At 41.3% G+C, this 18,919-nt stretch overlaps 1 protein-coding gene across 1 annotated transcript in view; it reads left to right on the plus strand.

Moving 5' to 3' along the window:
• The window catches only part of LOC112109265 (puromycin-sensitive aminopeptidase), a 60,854-nt gene that overhangs the window by 24,100 nt on the left and 17,835 nt on the right, over positions 1–18,919 (plus strand). Inside the window, exons 4-13 of the mRNA XM_024203706.2 lie at positions 3,621–3,742; positions 5,496–5,603; positions 6,755–6,955; positions 7,450–7,546; positions 7,656–7,689; positions 9,170–9,284; positions 12,529–12,693; positions 14,209–14,313; positions 14,768–14,828; positions 15,831–15,940. Coding sequence (XP_024059474.1) covers positions 3,621–3,742; positions 5,496–5,603; positions 6,755–6,955; positions 7,450–7,546; positions 7,656–7,689; positions 9,170–9,284; positions 12,529–12,693; positions 14,209–14,313; positions 14,768–14,828; positions 15,831–15,940 — 1,118 coding nt within the window. The remainder of the gene's footprint in view (positions 1–3,620; positions 3,743–5,495; positions 5,604–6,754; positions 6,956–7,449; positions 7,547–7,655; positions 7,690–9,169; positions 9,285–12,528; positions 12,694–14,208; positions 14,314–14,767; positions 14,829–15,830; positions 15,941–18,919) is intronic.

Raw genomic sequence — 18,919 nt, forward strand, 5'->3', positions numbered from 1 at the left:
ACAGCAGGGGTTCTCAACCTTTTTCTTTCTGAGCCCTCTTCCACCCCCCCCCCCCCCAAAAAAAAAAGCTATAAAAACTCCACAGCCCACCTGTGTCACAACAATTGTTTTTCTGCATATAAAAGCAAGGGCCGGCATTAGGGGGTAGCAAGCAGGGCATTTGCCTGGGGCCCCTGCAAAGTTACATTCCTCAGGCTTCAGCCCCGGGTGGTGGGACTCAGGGACCCAGGCTTCAGCCCCATGCAGTAAGACTTCGGCTTTGTGTCCTGGGCTCCAGCGAGTCTAATGCTAGCCCTGATTGGCGGATCCCCTGAAACCAGCTCGCGGCCCCGCAGGGGGCCCTGTCCCCTGGTTGAGAACCACCACACTACAGTAATTGTATGAGGTGAATTAAAAAATACTATTTCTTTTGTTTATATTTTTACAGTGCAAATATTTGTAAGAACAAATAATATAAAGTGAGCACTGTATACTTTGTGTTTTGTATTGTAATTGAAATCAATATATTTTAAAATGTAGAAAAACATCCAAAAATATATATAATAAGTTTAAATTGGTTTTCTATTATTGATTTAAAGTGCGATTAAAACAGCAATTAATCGTGACTATTTTTATCTCACGGTTAATTGTGAATATTTTTTTAATCGTTTGACAGTCCTAGTTAATAGTGAAATTATCTAGTTAATTGAAAAACTCCTTTATATAGAATGTCCTATAAGAAGTGGGTGAGGATCATAGAAAGTGGGCCTGGTTCAGGTTACTATGACTCTCCTGCTCTGACTCTGTCTTGGCTAGAGTTGCTTTCCGTTCTCAATTCCCACCAAACAGGTAGCTTAATTGTTCACTGAATGTTTTGGGTGTCTTGGCTAGACAAGAAAGAGAAAACAAGAAGAGGACCAAGGAAAATTGGTGACCTGGGAATGACAGAAGTTGCTTAAGACTCAGCCCTCTTCTAGAGTCTTGATTCCATAACTGGGGATTAATGAATGTTTGTATAGTGTTTTAAGCATATAAACCACAGTGCAAAGTGCTAAGTATTTGTTTGTAAAGTGCCTTAGTATCCCTGAATGAAAGCTGCAGTAAGGCCAAAGTACTATAATGTAAGACTGCTCTATTTCAAGATTTACTCACAGTTTCAAGATTTACTCACAATACTTATTCCCTCTCTGTCATCTAAACATAAAGTAACTTTTTGAGGCCAGTTTAGACCTCAGCATTGTTCAAGTAGTTGTTGGGGTTGGTGACATCATTGGATAGTTTAGGAGATGAATAATTTCACATCTGACATGAGTTAAAATCTATCCCAGGTTAGTAGGGACTGGAAGAGAGTTGGTTACTGAGAGGCTTCTATAAAATGAGCATTTGGATTCACCCCATGTCCTGGAGGGGCTGATGTCCATCTCGCACAAATCCATACCACAGTTGGCTCTACTTCTAGGCAGTCTCCTTTGGCAGCCCATGCAGAGCGGCCCAAGACTGAATGGGTATGAAAAGTAAACTGAACTATCTTCTGACTTGATGGGGAGAAATCATTTAAAAGGTTAAGATACATTGGTGGGACGCTGCAGATGCTCATATTTAAGTGTTTGTGCTGACTGAAATCACATGGCCTACTGGTATTGCAGCAGAAATCTTCCTATCAAGCCACACACACTCTTAGCTATAGAATAATTTTGTCATTACCCAGCAGAAGTGGTTCGGTGCTGACAACTTCAGGAATCTTTCAGCAGATCCTCTGTTTGATATTGTCCTCTGTGGTTAGGCACATTAACGATTTTGGACAATAATTAGTAGATTAACTTGTAGTTCATTGGAAAAAAATGTGCAGTTGATGGTTGTCTGCCTATAGGTATCATGATGCCTAGCAATGGCAGCATTGTAGGGGAGGGTTCCTGTTGATAGCGGCAATTTGTATGGTAAAATACTAGTGTCTGGGTCAGCTGAAAACACTCCTCTTGTAGAGATGTTTAAATATTTCACTGACTTAAAAAAAAAAAATCTAGTGCAGGTTACTATTTGCCTAGCTGTTAAAAAAAATCAAGATTTGAAAGATACAAAATTTCAACTACTTTAAAAATTCCATATTTCATTCTCTCATACTTCGTTGTCTCAGTTCTTGACGTTCCTCCCCTGCCCCCTCCAAGAAAGAATGGGGAGCTGCAGCAGGCTTCACGTTTCATGTACAGATGCACAAAGTCTGATTCTATGCATGTAGGACTTATCCAGTTGGTCTAGTTTGTTCATTATAGTGAGCCAGTAGAAGATAGGATTCTTGTAAATTTCAATTTGTTCAATTATATTTGGCAGTAGCAGGTTGAAATTAAAACACAATGATGGGATTAAAGGTTTGTAGGTCCTCTTTTCTAGAATTCTAGTAGGCTTTTGCAAGAGTATATTTTAAATAAGAACAATTGTGCCTGTGCCTTAAAAATTACTGTCAGTCTAGCTCCTTAGTTAGCAGTTGATTCCACATTAGAACTGTATCAGTGGCTGGATTGCACTAGAATAAAGTTTAATTTGCATTGACACTGTAAATGACATTCACTCGACTTGAGACCTGCTCTACAAAGAACATTCTCGCTGACACACTAAGTAAACAGCACCCGTGATAAAGTTACGTTGATGTGTCCGACTCTGGGCCTATAGAACTAAAAGATGATTCTGTGATCGTTTGCTTTTAGTAATAGTGAAGTTTGCTCTTGAACACCTGAGGTGATTCTAATCATCTGCCTGCCATTGGGAGTTAGGCTTAGGAGCTATTTATGTGAGAGATTGTTGATCTGTTCTCTTGTTACCCAGAAAGGGCTAAGCTGAATTAATGTAGTGCTCTCCAGGCTTTGAATATACAAACTCCTTGTTAACTGTGTGGCAGTTCTGTTTGCTGAGAGATTTTTTTAGGTTGGAATTTGACACCACAGTTGAATAAGGTGTATATTTTTATCTGTGCATGCAGTTTTGTAAAGATTCTAAGCAGATACACATGTTACTGTGCTCTATTCTGTAGGTTATTGGCATGTTGCCTTTCTTAGCAAGATCAGGTTCCCCTTTTGTGCTGAGGCATCAAGGGCAGAATAAATCCTGGATGTCAGAGTGCAGACAGCTCTACCTTGACTACTGTATTAGATTTTCATAAGATTCTATTAATATCCGCTTAGGCACTCCATATAAATAGGCTTTCTAAGCCTACCTGTGGAGCGTAGAGTTAAAACTAGCATCCCATCATGCATCCCTCACTTGTAATAGTTGCAGTATCAGGTCCTCAAATTGGGTAAAAGGTAGAGCTTGGTCTGGTTACAATAAAGTAGAAAAAGTGAATACAAGCAGAAGCCTCACAGGTACTATACGAGTCAAGTGCTATATCTCCATGGCTGGTTAGATTTTGCTTGTATTACTCCTAATGCTTAGCTGCCACTGAGCAGTGTTCTATGCAGTGCTGCCAAAAGAGGGGAGGGTTCGAGGGGTGTTGGCGATGGAGCGGTGGTGGGGAGGAATTGGAGGGAAGAGTTATTTCAGAAGGGCAGTGAGCCAACTAAGTAGCCCGGCCTGAAAAACCAGACGAAATAAATGTTCTGTTTGGCACCTCCAAATAACATGTCCCATCTGTTCTTTTTTTGTCACAGGGACGGGGACGTTAAAGATAGACTTTGTTGGAGAGCTGAATGATAAAATGAAAGGTTTCTATAGAAGTAAATATACCACCCCTTCCGGAGACACGCGCTATGCTGCTGTCACTCAGTTTGAGGTACGAGCTGTATTTTTGTTTTCAGAAAGGGTCATTCATAATATAAGATTTACTCTTGGGAGAAGATTTGGGGACAGTTTTTCTAGTCTCAACTACATGCATGGCCTGATTTTTTTAGAATCCATATTTTCCACTTCTCATTCTCAGCAAAGTAGAAGGTAATAAAAAATAAGCTTTGTACTGTGACCTAAAAGTCAACAAATCCAGGGTCTGGCAAATTCCTCAGTCAAAGTCTCTGTCTATATATAGTATATGCATATGTATAACAGCTGCAGTGTTAGAAACAAATTCCTTTAACAGCTGCTTTGAACCAAATATCCATATAAATTGCCTTTTGAAAGTACGCTAATATTTTACTTTGACTCTCTGACTTACTCCCAATAGCTTAATGGCACTCAGATTGTGTGCTATCTTCTGTCTCAAGTATTCTATAACTCTTAACGTCATTACATTTTAATACCATTCTTTAAACCAGTGGTCTCCAACTTTTTGCGCACACGATCACTTTTTGAATTTAAGGGCAACCTAGTTCTACCCCGCCCCTTCCCTGAGGCCCCGCCCCTTCCCTGAGGCCCCGCCCTACACACACACACACACACACACACACACACACACACACACACACACACACACACACACACACACACCCCGTCGCCCTCCATCCCACCGTCATTCACTTTCACTGAGCAGGGGTTTGGGAGGGGGTGTGGGCACTGGGCTGGGACCAAGGGGTTCACAGTGTGGGAGGGAGCTCCGGGCTGAGCCTGGGACAGGGGGTGAGAGGTGCAGCTCTGGGAGGGAGTTTGGGTGCAGGAGGGGGCTCTGGGCTGGGGCAGGAGGTTAGAGTGCAGGAGAGGTATGGGGTGCTGGCTCCTGCCGGGTGGCACTTACCTCAGGCGGCGGCATAGCGGAGCTAAGGCAGGCTCCCTGCCTGCCTCCGCCCCACGCTGCTCCCATAAGGGGACCATGTGCTCCGGGGAGGGCACGTGGCTCCACGCGCTGCCCCTCTCCTCAGGCACCGCCCCCGCAGCACCCATTGACCACAGTTCCCCATTCCCGGCCAATGAAAGCTGTGGGGACGGTGCTTGCAGGCAAGAGCAGCATGCGACGACCCCTGCCTCCCCCTCCCCCGGGGCTGTGGGGATATGCTGGCTGCTTCCAGGAGCGGTGTGGGGCTGGGGCAGGCAGGGACCCTGCCTTAGTGGCAGCCCTGCTGCACTGCCGAATTTTTAGCGGCCGGAGATCGCGATCTCTCCAGGATTTACCAGTCGATTGCAGTCGACTGGTTGGTGACTACGGTTTAACGGTTGTCTTAGTTTGTTACATAAACAAAAACATGAAGCACTCTTTCCTTTATCTAATGCACATAAAACATACCGTGGTGTGTGCAATCTAATGAGATGATGCCACCAAGGGGTCATGTGTGCTTTCTATGGAGGTCTGTGCACCCTCCCTTTTACATGACTGAAGCATTACTCGGGTCATGGCTGTGCTGAATTTTGCTCAGGGACTGTAAACTTCAGTGGCAACACAAGATGAATTTCTCTTGCCTTTTTTTTAACCTGAGAGTGAATTAAACTATATGCTAAGAGAAAACATACTAATCCAAGGGCCAAGGAAGATGAACAAGGAAACTTTTTCTAGCAGAGACTGACTCTAGCTTGCCAGACTATCAATAGAATGTATTTTTATGTGCTTCATTGTGATAATCTCTGTGAAAGATTTATTCAGTTAATGCTCTTATTTCCTTGAGGCCACTGATGCTCGCAGAGCCTTCCCTTGCTGGGATGAACCTGCTATTAAGGCAACATTCGATATCTCATTGGTCGTCCCTAAAGACAGAGTAGCTTTGTCAAATATGGTAAGTGCTTAATGTGCAAGTAATGAACTCAATTTTTAATAGCAACTGGCTATGTAGCTGTTTTGTTTGCAAGTTAGTGATGTGTTTTGGTGACACCCATTAATAGAAAGATGGATTGTATTATTTGTCATTACTAAGCAGTTATACTTGATTGAGGGAAGCTTTTTTAAAAGTAGATATCCATTGCTAGCTGACGCTAGTACAGAAATTAAATACGCTGCACAAGCCAGAGAGGGTTGTTTATTAAAACGAGTCCTAACACGTTGCATGACATGTGCTGCTCAATTAAATGAATGAAAAAAATAAAACTTTTGCTTGTTTAGAAAACTACATAGACATGCATGGCATTTTATAGACGAATAAGACCAGTCTCTGCCCTGGAGAGCTGATAATTAAAGTTCAGACGTAACAGGAGCGAGTGGTAGGGGAGGGATAGCTCAGTGGTTTGAGCATTGGCCTGCTAAACCCAGGGTTCTGAGTTCAATCCTTGAGTGCACCACTTAGGGATCTGGGGCAAAATCAGTACTTGGTTCTGCTAGTAAAGGCAGGGGGCTGGACTCGATGACCTATCAAGGTCCCTTCCAGTTCTAGGAGATGGGTAGCAATTTCATCGCCGGTACGAAGGGGGTATCTTCACATTCCCCATTTCAAATACGGTGTAAATCTTCATAATAGTCATTTGCCATTGAGAAACCACCCTTCAGTGTCTCATCCTACAGGCTCCTATTGTGGGATGACGGTTTACTAATAAAGGCCATTTTCAGTTAGGACTCAGTTTCTTCTGCTCAGGCAGCTTGATGCTGTAATGTGTTAATGCAAGGCAGAAGTCTTGTCCATCGACTATTTTGTTGCAGCCATCCTTTCTGTGGTTGAACAAAAGAATCATGCCCTGAAAACTTCTTAGGGGAAACTGGCTCCATAGGCATGGATCCTGTCACCAGTCCTGGAGAGCGGGAGTCCAGGAACTGATAGCAAAAGCTATCCATCAGACCTTAGCTACTGCGGTGCGAAATATGACTTGTGGAGTAAACTATAGAAAATAAGTATTTGTTTTTCAGCTGGGGACTATAAATGTAATGAGCATTTTAAATTGTAATCCAGTGTTGCTTTTTATGGAACTAATCAGATTCCTTTTTGTGTTTGTTGGAAAGAATGTCACTGATCGGAAGCCATACCCTGATGATGAAAATCTGGTGGAAGTGAAGTTTGCCCGCACACCTGTGATGTCAACGTACCTAGTAGCATTTGTGGTGGGAGAATATGACTTTGTAGAGACCAGGTCGTCTGATGGTGTGTTAGTCCGTGTTTACACTCCTGTTGGCAAAGCAGAACAGGGAAAGTTTGCGTTAGAGGTAAATGCGCTTGAAGTGATTTCTCTACTATTTGTGTAGTCCCCAGTTGTGGGGAGCCTACGTTCTGGCTGAGTTCTATCAACAGCACAATTAATGTGAAACTTGTCATGCTGCTTTGGTTTTGGTTTGATTAGTGACATGGAGAAACAAGGCTTGATAGTAAACTGAAATTCATTACATACAAATAAAACATGAAGTCATGACAAAAATCTAGATTCTGACCCGACTGAGATGATTTAGTATGATCACCTTTTATATAAAGTCAGTGTAAGGTAGTAGAGATTGGCTGAAACCTGGAAAAAACTGGGGTACTTCCAATGTTGGTACTCTGGCATTCCTGGAAGTCCCACTTTTTAGAAGTGGGATTTCTGGGGTAGAGAGCCAGTATGTGCAGCTTTCTGGAGTACTTACAGCCATGTGGAAATGTCAATTCTGGCCTATCCTTGCGAGTTAGTTCAAAATGTTTACTAGGTTTTTCTTTTATTTTTTTATAGGTTGCTGCTAAAACTCTGCCTTTTTATAAGGACTACTTCAATGTTCCTTATCCTCTTCCTAAAATTGATCTCATAGCTATTGCAGACTTTGCAGCTGGTAAAGTAACTCACTTTATTGCTGAACGGTATTGATTTTCTTTGAATTTTAAACATTTAGGAAGAGGTGTGTATCAATGTCAATAAACCTTTGTATTTATTTTATAAAGGTGCCATGGAGAACTGGGGCCTTGTTACTTATAGGTATGCTGTTAAAATACTGTCTTTCCCCCCTTTGTTCACTAATTTTGGAGGCAATCAGACTGGTTTTAGGGAGATATAATAATTGGGCTTCATCCCAAGTAAGGTTGAGTAACTTCCTCCAAACTCTAGCTTCAGTCTTGAGTAATTTAGGCTTTTACACCAGAATGCACTGGTGTTCACATCTCAGAAGGGCAAGAATGAGCTTTTAAGGCTACTGGCCAAGATAGCCTGAAAGATTTTTGAAGCATCTGGCAGCAGCAGCTTCTGCAAAAAAAGAAAAGTGTTTTCTTGGCTACATTTTCCTCCCGTGCCCCCAATAGTTCTGTAGTTATTTACGCAGCTTAGAAAACTGTTTTTGATTTTTGCATGTTCTAGCCAAGTCAGTAAACTTCTGCAACCATAGGACAAACATGTGGGTGGAGTAATTTTAAAAACTTTATCTTGCCTTCCATTTTCAGTTGCTTGATCAGATGAGCAAAATTTCATACCTTCTGCTTGATAGTCTCATGTTTGTTTTGAGCTGTTGGAAGGCGCTCCCTTCGGCCTCTGCAACATGGGACTCTCATTAGCTCTAGGTTAATTAGCATTGAAGTGAGATTTCAGGATTTTTCTTTTTAAATTTACCCCATTAATTTGGCCTTACAAAATTGTCATGAAAAATTACTAGCCCTGCACAAAATCTACTTGCCCACTCTACCATGCTGACGAGAACTGATATTTTATTCCCTGTGCAAAAATTATTTGCCCTGGGTGTGTAGAATTTTGTAAGCCTGCTTTAATGCTAGTGCTACATTCTCCCCTTGCATTCAGATTGGCAGTCTTGCCTGTTACCTGTATGATAGATAGGAGGCTGGCATAATGTCCAGGCTCTATTTTATCCAAGACATTTTTTTTTCCCCCTTGAGTCGCAGGAGTCTGAAAGTCTCTTCTGATTGACCTATTGAGCCATGGTTATGACACAGGTGTTTGTAGATTTCTTTAGCGTTCCCTTATTGGATCACAAGTGAAATGAGTGTGTGTGTGTCTGTGTGTGGATATTCGTATGCATCTGAGATGGTAAATGTAACACAACTGATGATTGGGCACGTGGATGAGTGGTGACTCCTTCTGGGTTGAGTGTGGGAAAGAAGACTTGCTTTGCATACATTATGAAGTGTGAAAGCAAATTGCAGTCAAGGTGAGACTTTTCCCCTGTTTTTTCTAGTCATGTAGCTGGACTATTTTTTGCAGAGTAAAGTTTTTCTCCTGTCTGGGTTTCTTGCCCTTGATTTCATGCATACTTTGAGGAAGTGTTGCCCCAAGTCATCCCAACAGCTCTGAAATTTAATGTAACTGTTTTATGTGCAAACTGAAACAACTTCTGTTTTTCAGTTGTGCGGATCATGTTTGTAGCTTGCTTAGGTAATTCAGACTGTTTTAAATCTTATTTTTCCCAGATGTGTGCTGCTCAATTAATCTCTCTTTATTTCTTAAAAAACAGGGAGACTGCACTGCTGATTGATCCCAAAAATTCCTGCTCTTCGTCCCGCCAGTGGGTTGCTCTGGTTGTGGGACACGAACTTGCTCACCAGTGGTTTGGAAACCTTGTAACTATGGTATCTAATATTTAAAGTATTTTTATTATTATTTGTATTACCATAGCACTTAGGAGCCCTAAACATGGACCAGTACCACATTGTGCTAGGCACTGTACAAACACAGAACAAAGAGACTGTCCCCACCCCAAGGAGCTTGCATGCTAACTAAGATGAGACATATCATGTGTTTAGATTTGTCATGCTGCTCCTAACTATGGTTAGATTCTTCAAGTGCCCCCTAAAGCATCATGTAAAAGGGAATAGACATGTTGAGTTAGATACTTTAAAAAGCTGTCTTTAAAGTGGATTTTAAAATACCTACTTGACCAGATGTGCCCGAAGAACAGGTGTATAAACAGAAAAATGCTAATTAACCTGTTCTAGTTCATGTGTGCGTGAATTAATGTTAAGAAGTTGACTTAGTCTGTTTGAATGTAGTCAGAGAGTGGGAAGAGAACAGCAGGTTTCCATGGAAATGAGCTAAGCCACCATATTAGATTACTTTTAAAGTGATAAGTCCTTATTTTCCTTTCTGGTAGGGATGATTCACTGTCTCATCAGGAACTTTTCTTACTAAGCAGGCCTTCTCAGTTTGTGACACTGGGACTGTATTATTCTAATCCATTAGTTGAAAAGTTGCCTGGTAGTAGCTGACATAGATTATTTTGGGTCTATAGGGAACCAGTCTTCTGAATGATTGAAGCTGAAGTCATTTAGATGGGAATAAAAGTACAGGAGAGGCAGCAGGTTGAAAGGTGCTAATAAACTCCCCACTGTGCTTACAAACCTGAAAGCCATGTTTACTGAAGTGTCTGCCGACAAATGGCCTCCGCCTGTCCTGATTAGATCTTTGCAGTGCTGTTGTAGCCTGATGCTCCTTTCTTTCCTCTGACACCCCCTCAAAAAAAAAACCCTGCTAATGGGTCCTTGGAAGCCAACCCTGTTAAATGTTAGGAAGCCTTTTGCGTTGCCAGAAGCAGTGTGTGTTTGGTAATTGAACTAGAAGCACTGCAGCAAAAGGAGCACAGCTTCTGGAGCCAGCAGTTTCCTAGCCGTATCTTTTAGGCTGCCAAAACAGAGGTCATGACTTCGATGGAAGAGAGATTTATATGTCACTTCACCAGGGAAACCAGTAAGGAAGCAGTTCTCAGACTTTTCCATAGTGTGGCACGCATCATAATAGAAAGTCGTCTTTTCCCTTTCACGATTGCACAGGCCACCTCCCTGTGTGATTCAAGTCACATCCCTGTGACAGCAACAGCAATTAAGTGGAAAAGTAATATTAGGATAGTATTTAATGTATTTTTAGCTTTTAATGCAGTTGGGCAGCTGGAAATTAAGAGAACCGGCATTGTGTGATCAACCAGCTGTTTGTGGATCACTAGCAAGTGCTTTTGGGACCACCGGTGGCTCACAGACCTTTAGTGGTCTACCACACCTTGAGAATCACTACAGTAAGGCATTTAACAAAGCAATATTGTCTTATAAGGGCTTTGCTACTTTGATAAAAAGTTTTACATTTTCTTTCCCTTTGTGCCATTCATAAAGTTTTTTTCTTTTAATTTTCATATTTTCAAATTTTTTGTATTTGAAATAGGATTATGTTTTGTGAAGTGAAAGTCTTTCACTTTCCCATTTCAGGTAGCTTGTTGTACGCAGGGAACAAAGATACTATCACTGCAGGAAGTGTCAGTTACATCGTGGTTACAGTGTGCCAATGTTGGATCTTACCAGATAGCCAGCTCTTTAACACTGAAGATGTTAAACTAATTGGAATCAAAATAGTTCTGAGAAATAAATGGGTGCCTGAGCAACAAGACGGGAATCTCATCTCCCCACCCCGGTCTTTAGCTTTCATTGGGGTAGGCTAGCGGCTTGTTGCACTTAGCATGTGACTGAGAGCCACTTACACGTCAGGAAATTAATACAGAAAAAACCTGACTTGTTGGGAGTTTGAAAGTAAGTTGAATGTCTTTCATTTTTCACAGTTGCATTAATCCTTTGGCACCAGTACTATATTTAAGTTCTGGAACTTTGTCTTGGAAACAGATTTAATCAGAACTATAATGAAAATCGAACAGTCTCCACTCTAAAAATAAATAATGTTGGACTTTATCTGGGTAGAATGTCAGTGAAATTATTCCTTTTCGAATTCCCTCTGTGATGTTTCATTCTTAACCAGGAAGTAGAATTGTTGTGTGGCTGAATTTCTATTGGGTTGACTCTGCATCACTTTCCAATTTTTTCTCCTTAAATAGATAGATATGGCAACTTAATCAAACATATCTGAATTTACCTACCTCTGGTTTATAAGTAAGAGTAGTATATCTGAAAGAAATAAGAGGATGGGAAAGCCTTTTCCTCTATTTTTTTTTCCAGTTTCATATGTAGTCGGTTTCCTTATCTCCCTCAGTACGGTAGGCATTGTCTCTCTTAGCCAGGCATGGGGAAGGAGGATGCATCTTAAAATATAGGACATATAATTGTAAAGCTGCAAAAATTGTCAGCGAGTGTGTCTTGGACAGGTATAATCCTGAAACTACTTTAACTTCCTTTCCCCCCCCCCCCCCCCAAAAAAAAAAATTACTAGATTTCAGGTTTTCAGTATCTGTTTACAACAGTATTCTTTCTCCCTCGGGTATCCAAACTCTTTTTCCATTACCTGTAAGGACATTAATACAAAAACTCCTGTGAGGCTGTGATTGACGGAGGCCTTTCCATAATTAGCAGAACGTGTGGATTCCCCAGGATTTGGCTACTTTGTTGAACTGTGGCCTTCCGTGCCACAGCTTCCCCAATCTGGTCTTCCCTTGTCAGCTTCCTGTAACTGTTCCCTCTGTGGCTCTGCCCTCAAATCCAGCCTAAGATGCAGCTTGTACAGCACTTTCTTTTGTACCACCTGCAGGTTTGCCCTCTCTATTTTGAGTTCTTGGAAGCACATCTCACCTAGCAAACAGTTGCTAGGTAGGTCATGCTGCAGTGGGTTCAGTTCAGTCCACAAGCTGTTCTAAGGCTAAAGGGGATACTGTTGTGTAACCAGTCTGCTGTGTGTTCTGTTCCACTTCCTGAATTTGACGTCTCCATATTGGGGGATTCAGACACCATCTCGGTAGACCTTTCTCTCTGATTTGCGGTTAACTGGGCCGTTAATAGGTTATAGTCTGTAATGCAGACTTTTTAGTTGAGTGAGTAGGAAGAGTGTTAAAATAAGTGAAACTAGTGAAATAAAGCATTTTATATTCAAATACTCTTTTCTTTCCAGGAATGGTGGACCCACCTCTGGCTGAATGAAGGCTTTGCCTCCTGGATTGAGTATCTCTGTGTAGACCACTGCTTCCCAGAGTATGATATCTGGACTCAGTTTGTTTCGGCTGATTACACACGAGCTCAAGAGCTTGATGCCTTAGACAACAGTCATCCTATTGAAGTGAGCTGTAACTCCCTGCTATTGGCATTATTTGTCTCTCTCTCAGTTCAACTGGGAATTCTGGGTAGAAACCTTCCACTGATAGCTAGAAAGGAGGGAAGTGTGCAGGTATTCACAATGCAAAGGAAAATCTCAAATTGCTTTTACATCTAGTAGATTTTCTGTTAAAATAGGAAGGCCTCTTCTAGTAAAAGTAGTACTTAAGGGAGATCTGAAAGCTCAAGCAATTGGTAATGGTTTTAAAGAGCCTTTCATCTCTACTGACTTGAGCTGGATTTGAGCTGGCAAACTAGTGACCAAAACTCACGGTTTTTCTCTGACGACAGTGAAATGAGTTGTTGGGGTCTCAGTCCAGTTCCTAGTCAATACTTGGCCACATTAGAAGCAACCACCACTAATTGGTACCTTTGAGTCTCAGCAGTGAGGGAAGGATAGACCAGAGGGCAATAACTTCCCTGTAATCCTTAGAGCTGGTCACTCTGGTTCAGAATTTGAGGCCCATTAACAGGACAATATGAGGAAACTCCTGTTGCCACTGCTTGTGCTGTGCCTGTTCTGTGAACAAATAAGAATGTAAGTCTTCTGGGCTGTCAGTCTGGCACCTTAACCTAAAAATGCGCATAAAGTGTCATTTTGAACACTTTGGAAATTAGTCTGCTGATCTGATTAGTATTTGTATAGATGAGGTGGTAGCTATTGGATCTATTCACCTATATTTATAGTCTAGCCTCCATTATATAAATGACACAGGGATTTAATATGTTCAGTCAAGCTTTCAGATAATCAATAGATTATAATAGATATCGGGGGCATGATCCTGCTTTGCATAACAGGGAATTTTGGATACTTGTGGATGTACTGCAGTCACCCACAGGCAGGTACTTTTCTCATTGCCTTATCAGTAACCAGTTTTCATTATATTATTTTTTTACTTTGAGCTCAACCAAATTTAGTCGGGGGGGAGGGATAGCTCAGTGGTTTGAGCATTGGCCTGCTAAACCCAGGGTTGTGAGTTCAATCCTTGAGGGGGCCACTTAAGGATCTGGGGCAAAATCAGTACTTGGTCCTGCTAGTGAAGGCAGGGGGCTGGACTCGATGGCCTGTCAAGGTCCCTTCCAGTTCTAGGAGATGGGATATATCCATTATTATTTTTTTTTTTTTTTAGTCAAGTCAAAGTGTGAGTGTTCGAGTGTAGATCATGGGCCACAAAGGACTGGGGCAAGACCTTTAGACCTATTTATTAGGTGCTGGAAGCCAAGCACAAGACTGTCAACCTATAAACTAATCCTAGTGCTGCCATCTCTGAACATATCTAGTTGAAGAGGCACATTAGGCAGGCTTAGTAAGAGATTCAGACATGGAGATAGGCTACATGAACCTCCTCTGTAGCTGAACTATTAAATAAGAAAATTGTTTTAGCGTTGGCTATTGAGACTTTTTTGTTCTGTTCATTTGAACTAGAGTTGCAGACAAGATGTTGCTTGTTCTAACTACGCATTGTACTGTAAACCCCAGGTCAGCGTGGGCCACCCATCTGAAGTAGACGAAATATTTGATGCTATTTCTTATAGCAAAGGAGCATCTGTAATCCGAATGTTACATGACTACATTGGAGATGAGGTAAAAATGCACAATTCTATTGTACACAATTTAATGCAGATTATTAGTAAAAACTCTTGTTGAACAATTAAAAACAGGTATATGTTTGGGATTTCTGGTTGCTGAACGTTTATATTCCTGAACACTAATTCTCCCACTCAGTTTTGGGGAGTCATAACTACACTTCAAGAGGAAATGTAAACACCCTGAATAAATTCAAGGAGGAAGTAAACTATTGGGACAACATAGAAACATGATTGTTTAAAAGTTCCAAGTGCATTTGAAACTTGAATGCCACCTACCAACAATGCTACAAACCATTTTGCTGCCTAATGTCACATCCTAGGGGAGTGGCAGATAAGTAAAACCGGTGCTAGGGATCCTTGGTGGGTGTGTGGAAGTAAGTGCACTGCACTCGGAGGACAATAAGCACCTCCTTTCTGGTGCAATTACATGTTTAATTGTATGTTTCTAGGATTTTCGGAAAGGAATGCATTTGTACTTAACCAGGTTCCAGCAGAGGAATGCAGCTACAGGTAATCAGCAGTTATTCTTGTACGTTATCCGGGAAAGCTCAACTCGGGACAATTCAATTTTCAGCGGTATCTTGGGTTTCTAAAATACCCAGTTTCCCTGCTGAATTGACTGAGATGCAAGGAAGTCAATAGACTTGCACTTGAGGTCATGTAATGAGTCAGTAGCTCAGCCTGGATTAGAACCCAATATACTCTTGGCTTTCTCCCAATCTGTTTCTCTAACCTCCGGAGTACACAGCACAATGATCTGAAAGAGCTGCTTTTACCCCAGTAAAGCTGCCTATGCAATAGTCGAATTCAGAATTTTTGTCCTTGAAGCTTTTTCTAATGAGCGGTTGGTTTTTCAGAGTAAGTTGATAATTGGCCATTAAGGCTTCTGCAAATTTCCGTTTGCAGAACTGATCACATGTGGGATTAAACGGATCAAATGAGGTTGTGTCCAGCGTATCCTGGCACTTATTTCACATGGCGATTTACTGTGTATCAAAGTTAAAATGCTGAGGTGGAATAAGGGGCTCTCTATGTCACTTAGGTACAAGTGATCCAGATGTTCAGTAATGCTCCTGGGCGTAATATGTGAAAGTATGTAGAGAAGAGAGCAGTTGTTTTTGAAGCCTGTTACAGTTCTGAATGTTTTATTACTTACTCCAGACATTTGGATAACAATGCATTACAAATGGTGCTCTTTGGAAGCCTAATGAAGAGGTTGATGTTTTCCATGGGAGGTTTAAACTGCTGCTTATTCTAACTGCGTGATCTCTGTTATAGTGTAACTTTACAAAAATGGAGCATAAAACCCCAGAGGGGTGGCATCTTTAACTTCTGATTAGGTATATTTGTGACAATAAGAATATATAAAATGACACAAATTAGACTCCTGATGGTGCCAGTATAGTGGCCTTAACAGCATTTAATGTGTGTTTAGATTTACATTTTTGTGTGTGTGTTTGGGGGAGGGGGGGGGATTTGGGAATTCTTAGACTGATGATTTTTCTTCTACAGAGGACCTTTGGGAGAGCCTGGAGAAATCCAGTGGTAAACCTATTGCTGCTGTAATGAGTACATGGACCAAACAAATGGGATTTCCACTCATTTATGTGGAAGCAGAGCAGGTAAATTGTGATGATAAACACAGAACATCATTAGATGCTTTGAAATTCCAGTTACACTAAATGTTCCTCTGCACTTCAGAAGAAAACATTACCTTTCTTAAGTGTCCTGGATCACTTTTAATAGTATCCAGTCATTTCAGAACTTTAACTTTCTTCTGTTTGATCAGGAGGCAGTGCAGTGCCTTGCTTTTGTTCCGTGACAAAATCTGCTCCTGAAGGGAGGGAGAATGCTGTTAGATAGCATGTCACTTTTACGTTCAATCACACTGTTGGGAGGGGGGTGGTGTTATCGTATATTCTTCATAATTTAAAATTAGACTGGACAAAGTATCTTAAGTAGAGGAGCTTCTGTCACTTTCCTTGGGGAATGCTGTTCACAGCGGTATGGAGTTCATTCCCCTGATGCATCCAGCTCATGTCTAAGCTCCAAGCACATTAAGTCTCCTTTTTGTTCTGTGTGTGCATTAAGTATAGGGGAGAGAATACCTGGCATGACTCACTTCTTATTCCAGTTTAATTACAATGACTTTAGGAGACTGGCCCTATCAATCTTCCTTGTGTTAATGAATCAGCTGTGGATTAAGATGCATGGCCAGTCTTGCTAGTGGGCTACAATCCCTAGGATCCTCGCAGTGTATGACAAAGGTAGCTGTGATCCATTAGTAAGTCACTTTCTGAGTTAAATTCAAAGTGAATCCAGCAATCCTGTGGCTGAATGAATGATGTGAAGGGCTGTATTAGCTCAGGTTTCTCAAAGGAAACATACCATCCAGGTTTATAGACAGGGATGTAGAAGCTTTACTGACGTTACTCCAATGGACTTGAAATAGTCTGTGCCCTCTGGGATTAACAGGGAGAAAATTGGTTAATGCAGGTGCTAAGATTTGAGATTGGGGAAATAATTCCTGAAAGAGTTTAATGAACTGCCATGATAGACTTCCTGTTTCTGAAATGGTACAGCCAGAAGACTGATCTGCCCTCAATTGCTCTGAAGTCTTTTGTGTTCTCTAGTGACCAATTTTCAGTTTGCTGTTTTTCTCGATACGGTTGGCAGCGTTGTAAACATTCAGAGAGAGAGACGGTCTCAGACACCTGCAGGAATGAGGAGCTGAGATATGTGGTGTTTGAAATTAAAATGTTGAAACACTGCATATAAATTAGTCTCTTGACCTCTAATTCTCTCTAGTTCATCATACCTAATATACATTAAGAATGTTATAATGGGGCAGTAAAATTGGCAAATTATTCTCTGAGCAAGTGCATCATTAAAGTTAGATGCATCACACACTGTTAGGACCGGATTACCGTATATTCTTCATAATTTAACATTAGAGTGGACAAAGTATCTTAAGTAGAGGGGCTTCTACCACTTTCCCTGGAAACTGTTCTCCAGTTTAATAATCTCACTTTCAGTAAGTGTCCCCCTTTTTAATGTCATCCCCTTACTTTTAGTTCATACCATCCTATACAGTGTCTTTCAATCACTGATGTTACACATTTCAAATACTTGTTGGATGATTCTCACGTACCTGTCATTAGTAGTTGCTTAGCCACTTAGTCACTTTTTATAAGCTAATGTTTCTATCACCACTAATTTTTCCTTTTTCTCTTAAAATCTGGTGTTGAGGCACTTATGACTTAATACAATATGTTAGGTCTCACTAACACTTTATAGACCACTATCTTCTACTATACTCGGATGCAGGGATAGGCAACCTATGGCACGTGTGCCAAAGGTGGCACGCAAGCCGATTTTCAGTGGCACTCACACTGCCCGGGTCCTGGCCACCGGTCGGGGGGGCTCTGCATTTTAATTTAATTTTAAATGAAGTTTCTTAAACATTTTAAAAACCTTATTTACTTTACATACAACAATCGTTTAGTTATATATTATAGACTTACAGAAGATCTTCTAAAAACGTGAAAATGTATGACTGGCACGCGAAACCTTAAATTAGAGTGAATAAATGAAGACTCAGCACACCACTTCTGAAAGGTTGCTGACCCCTGCTCTGATGTGATGAGCGTAAGAATGGCCACACTGGGTCAGGTCCGTCTAGCCCAGTGTTCTGTCTTCTGACAGCAGCCAATGCCAGATGCTTCAGAGGGAATGAACAAAACAGGGCAAGTTCAAGTGATCCATTCCCTTTGTTCAGTCCCATCTTCTAGCAGTCGGAGGTTTAGGGACATCCAGAGCATGGATTGCATCCCTAACCATCTTGGCTAATAGCCATTGATGGAACTGTCCTCCAGGAAGTGATCTAATTCTTTTTTGAACCCAGTTATACTTTTGGCCTTCACAGCATCCCCTGGCAATGAGTTCCACAAGTTGATTGTGCATTGTGTGAAGTACTTCCTTTTGTTTTAAACCAGCTGCTTATTAATTTCGTCAGGAGACACCCCCAAGCGCTTGGGTTATGTGAGGGGGTAAATATCACTTCCCTATGTACTTTCTCCATACCATTCATGATTTTATAGATGCCTCTACTAATGTTGACCAAAGTTGTATTTGCCTTTCTTGGTGCCATGTTGCATTGCAAACATGTAGCTAACTTGTCTTTCACGTTCTATGGGAACCATAGTGGACCATAACATCTTGAGGAACATTTACTATGGGTGCTTCTGTCACCTCCTCTACTTTAATTCTGATTATTGGGGCTTTAACCTACAGTACTTTTCAAGCCCTATACTTTCAGGTTTAGAAGCACCTTTAAATGGAAAAGGGTGGACTTTACTTTGGTTTGACACTGTTTAAAATGGAGAATTACTCATTGGGGGAAAGTGCTATGTGTAGCCATTCCGTCACACTTTAAATAATTGACAATCATCCCAGGCTTCTTTCTTCGTGCTTCCTGCAAGCTGGAACCCAATTCTCCACTCTGAAGCAAAAGTGGCAAAGCAACTTTAAAAAAAAATAAAGGATGAATGAATAACCTGTCTCGAGTCATCCCAGTGCTGAATGAGGATCCCAAAAAACTT

This window comes from Terrapene carolina, unplaced genomic scaffold (assembly GCF_002925995.2).
Source record: "Terrapene carolina triunguis isolate 2854851 unplaced genomic scaffold, T_m_triunguis-2.0 Scaffold193, whole genome shotgun sequence".
NCBI classification, from domain to species: Eukaryota; Metazoa; Chordata; order Testudines; family Emydidae; genus Terrapene; species Terrapene triunguis.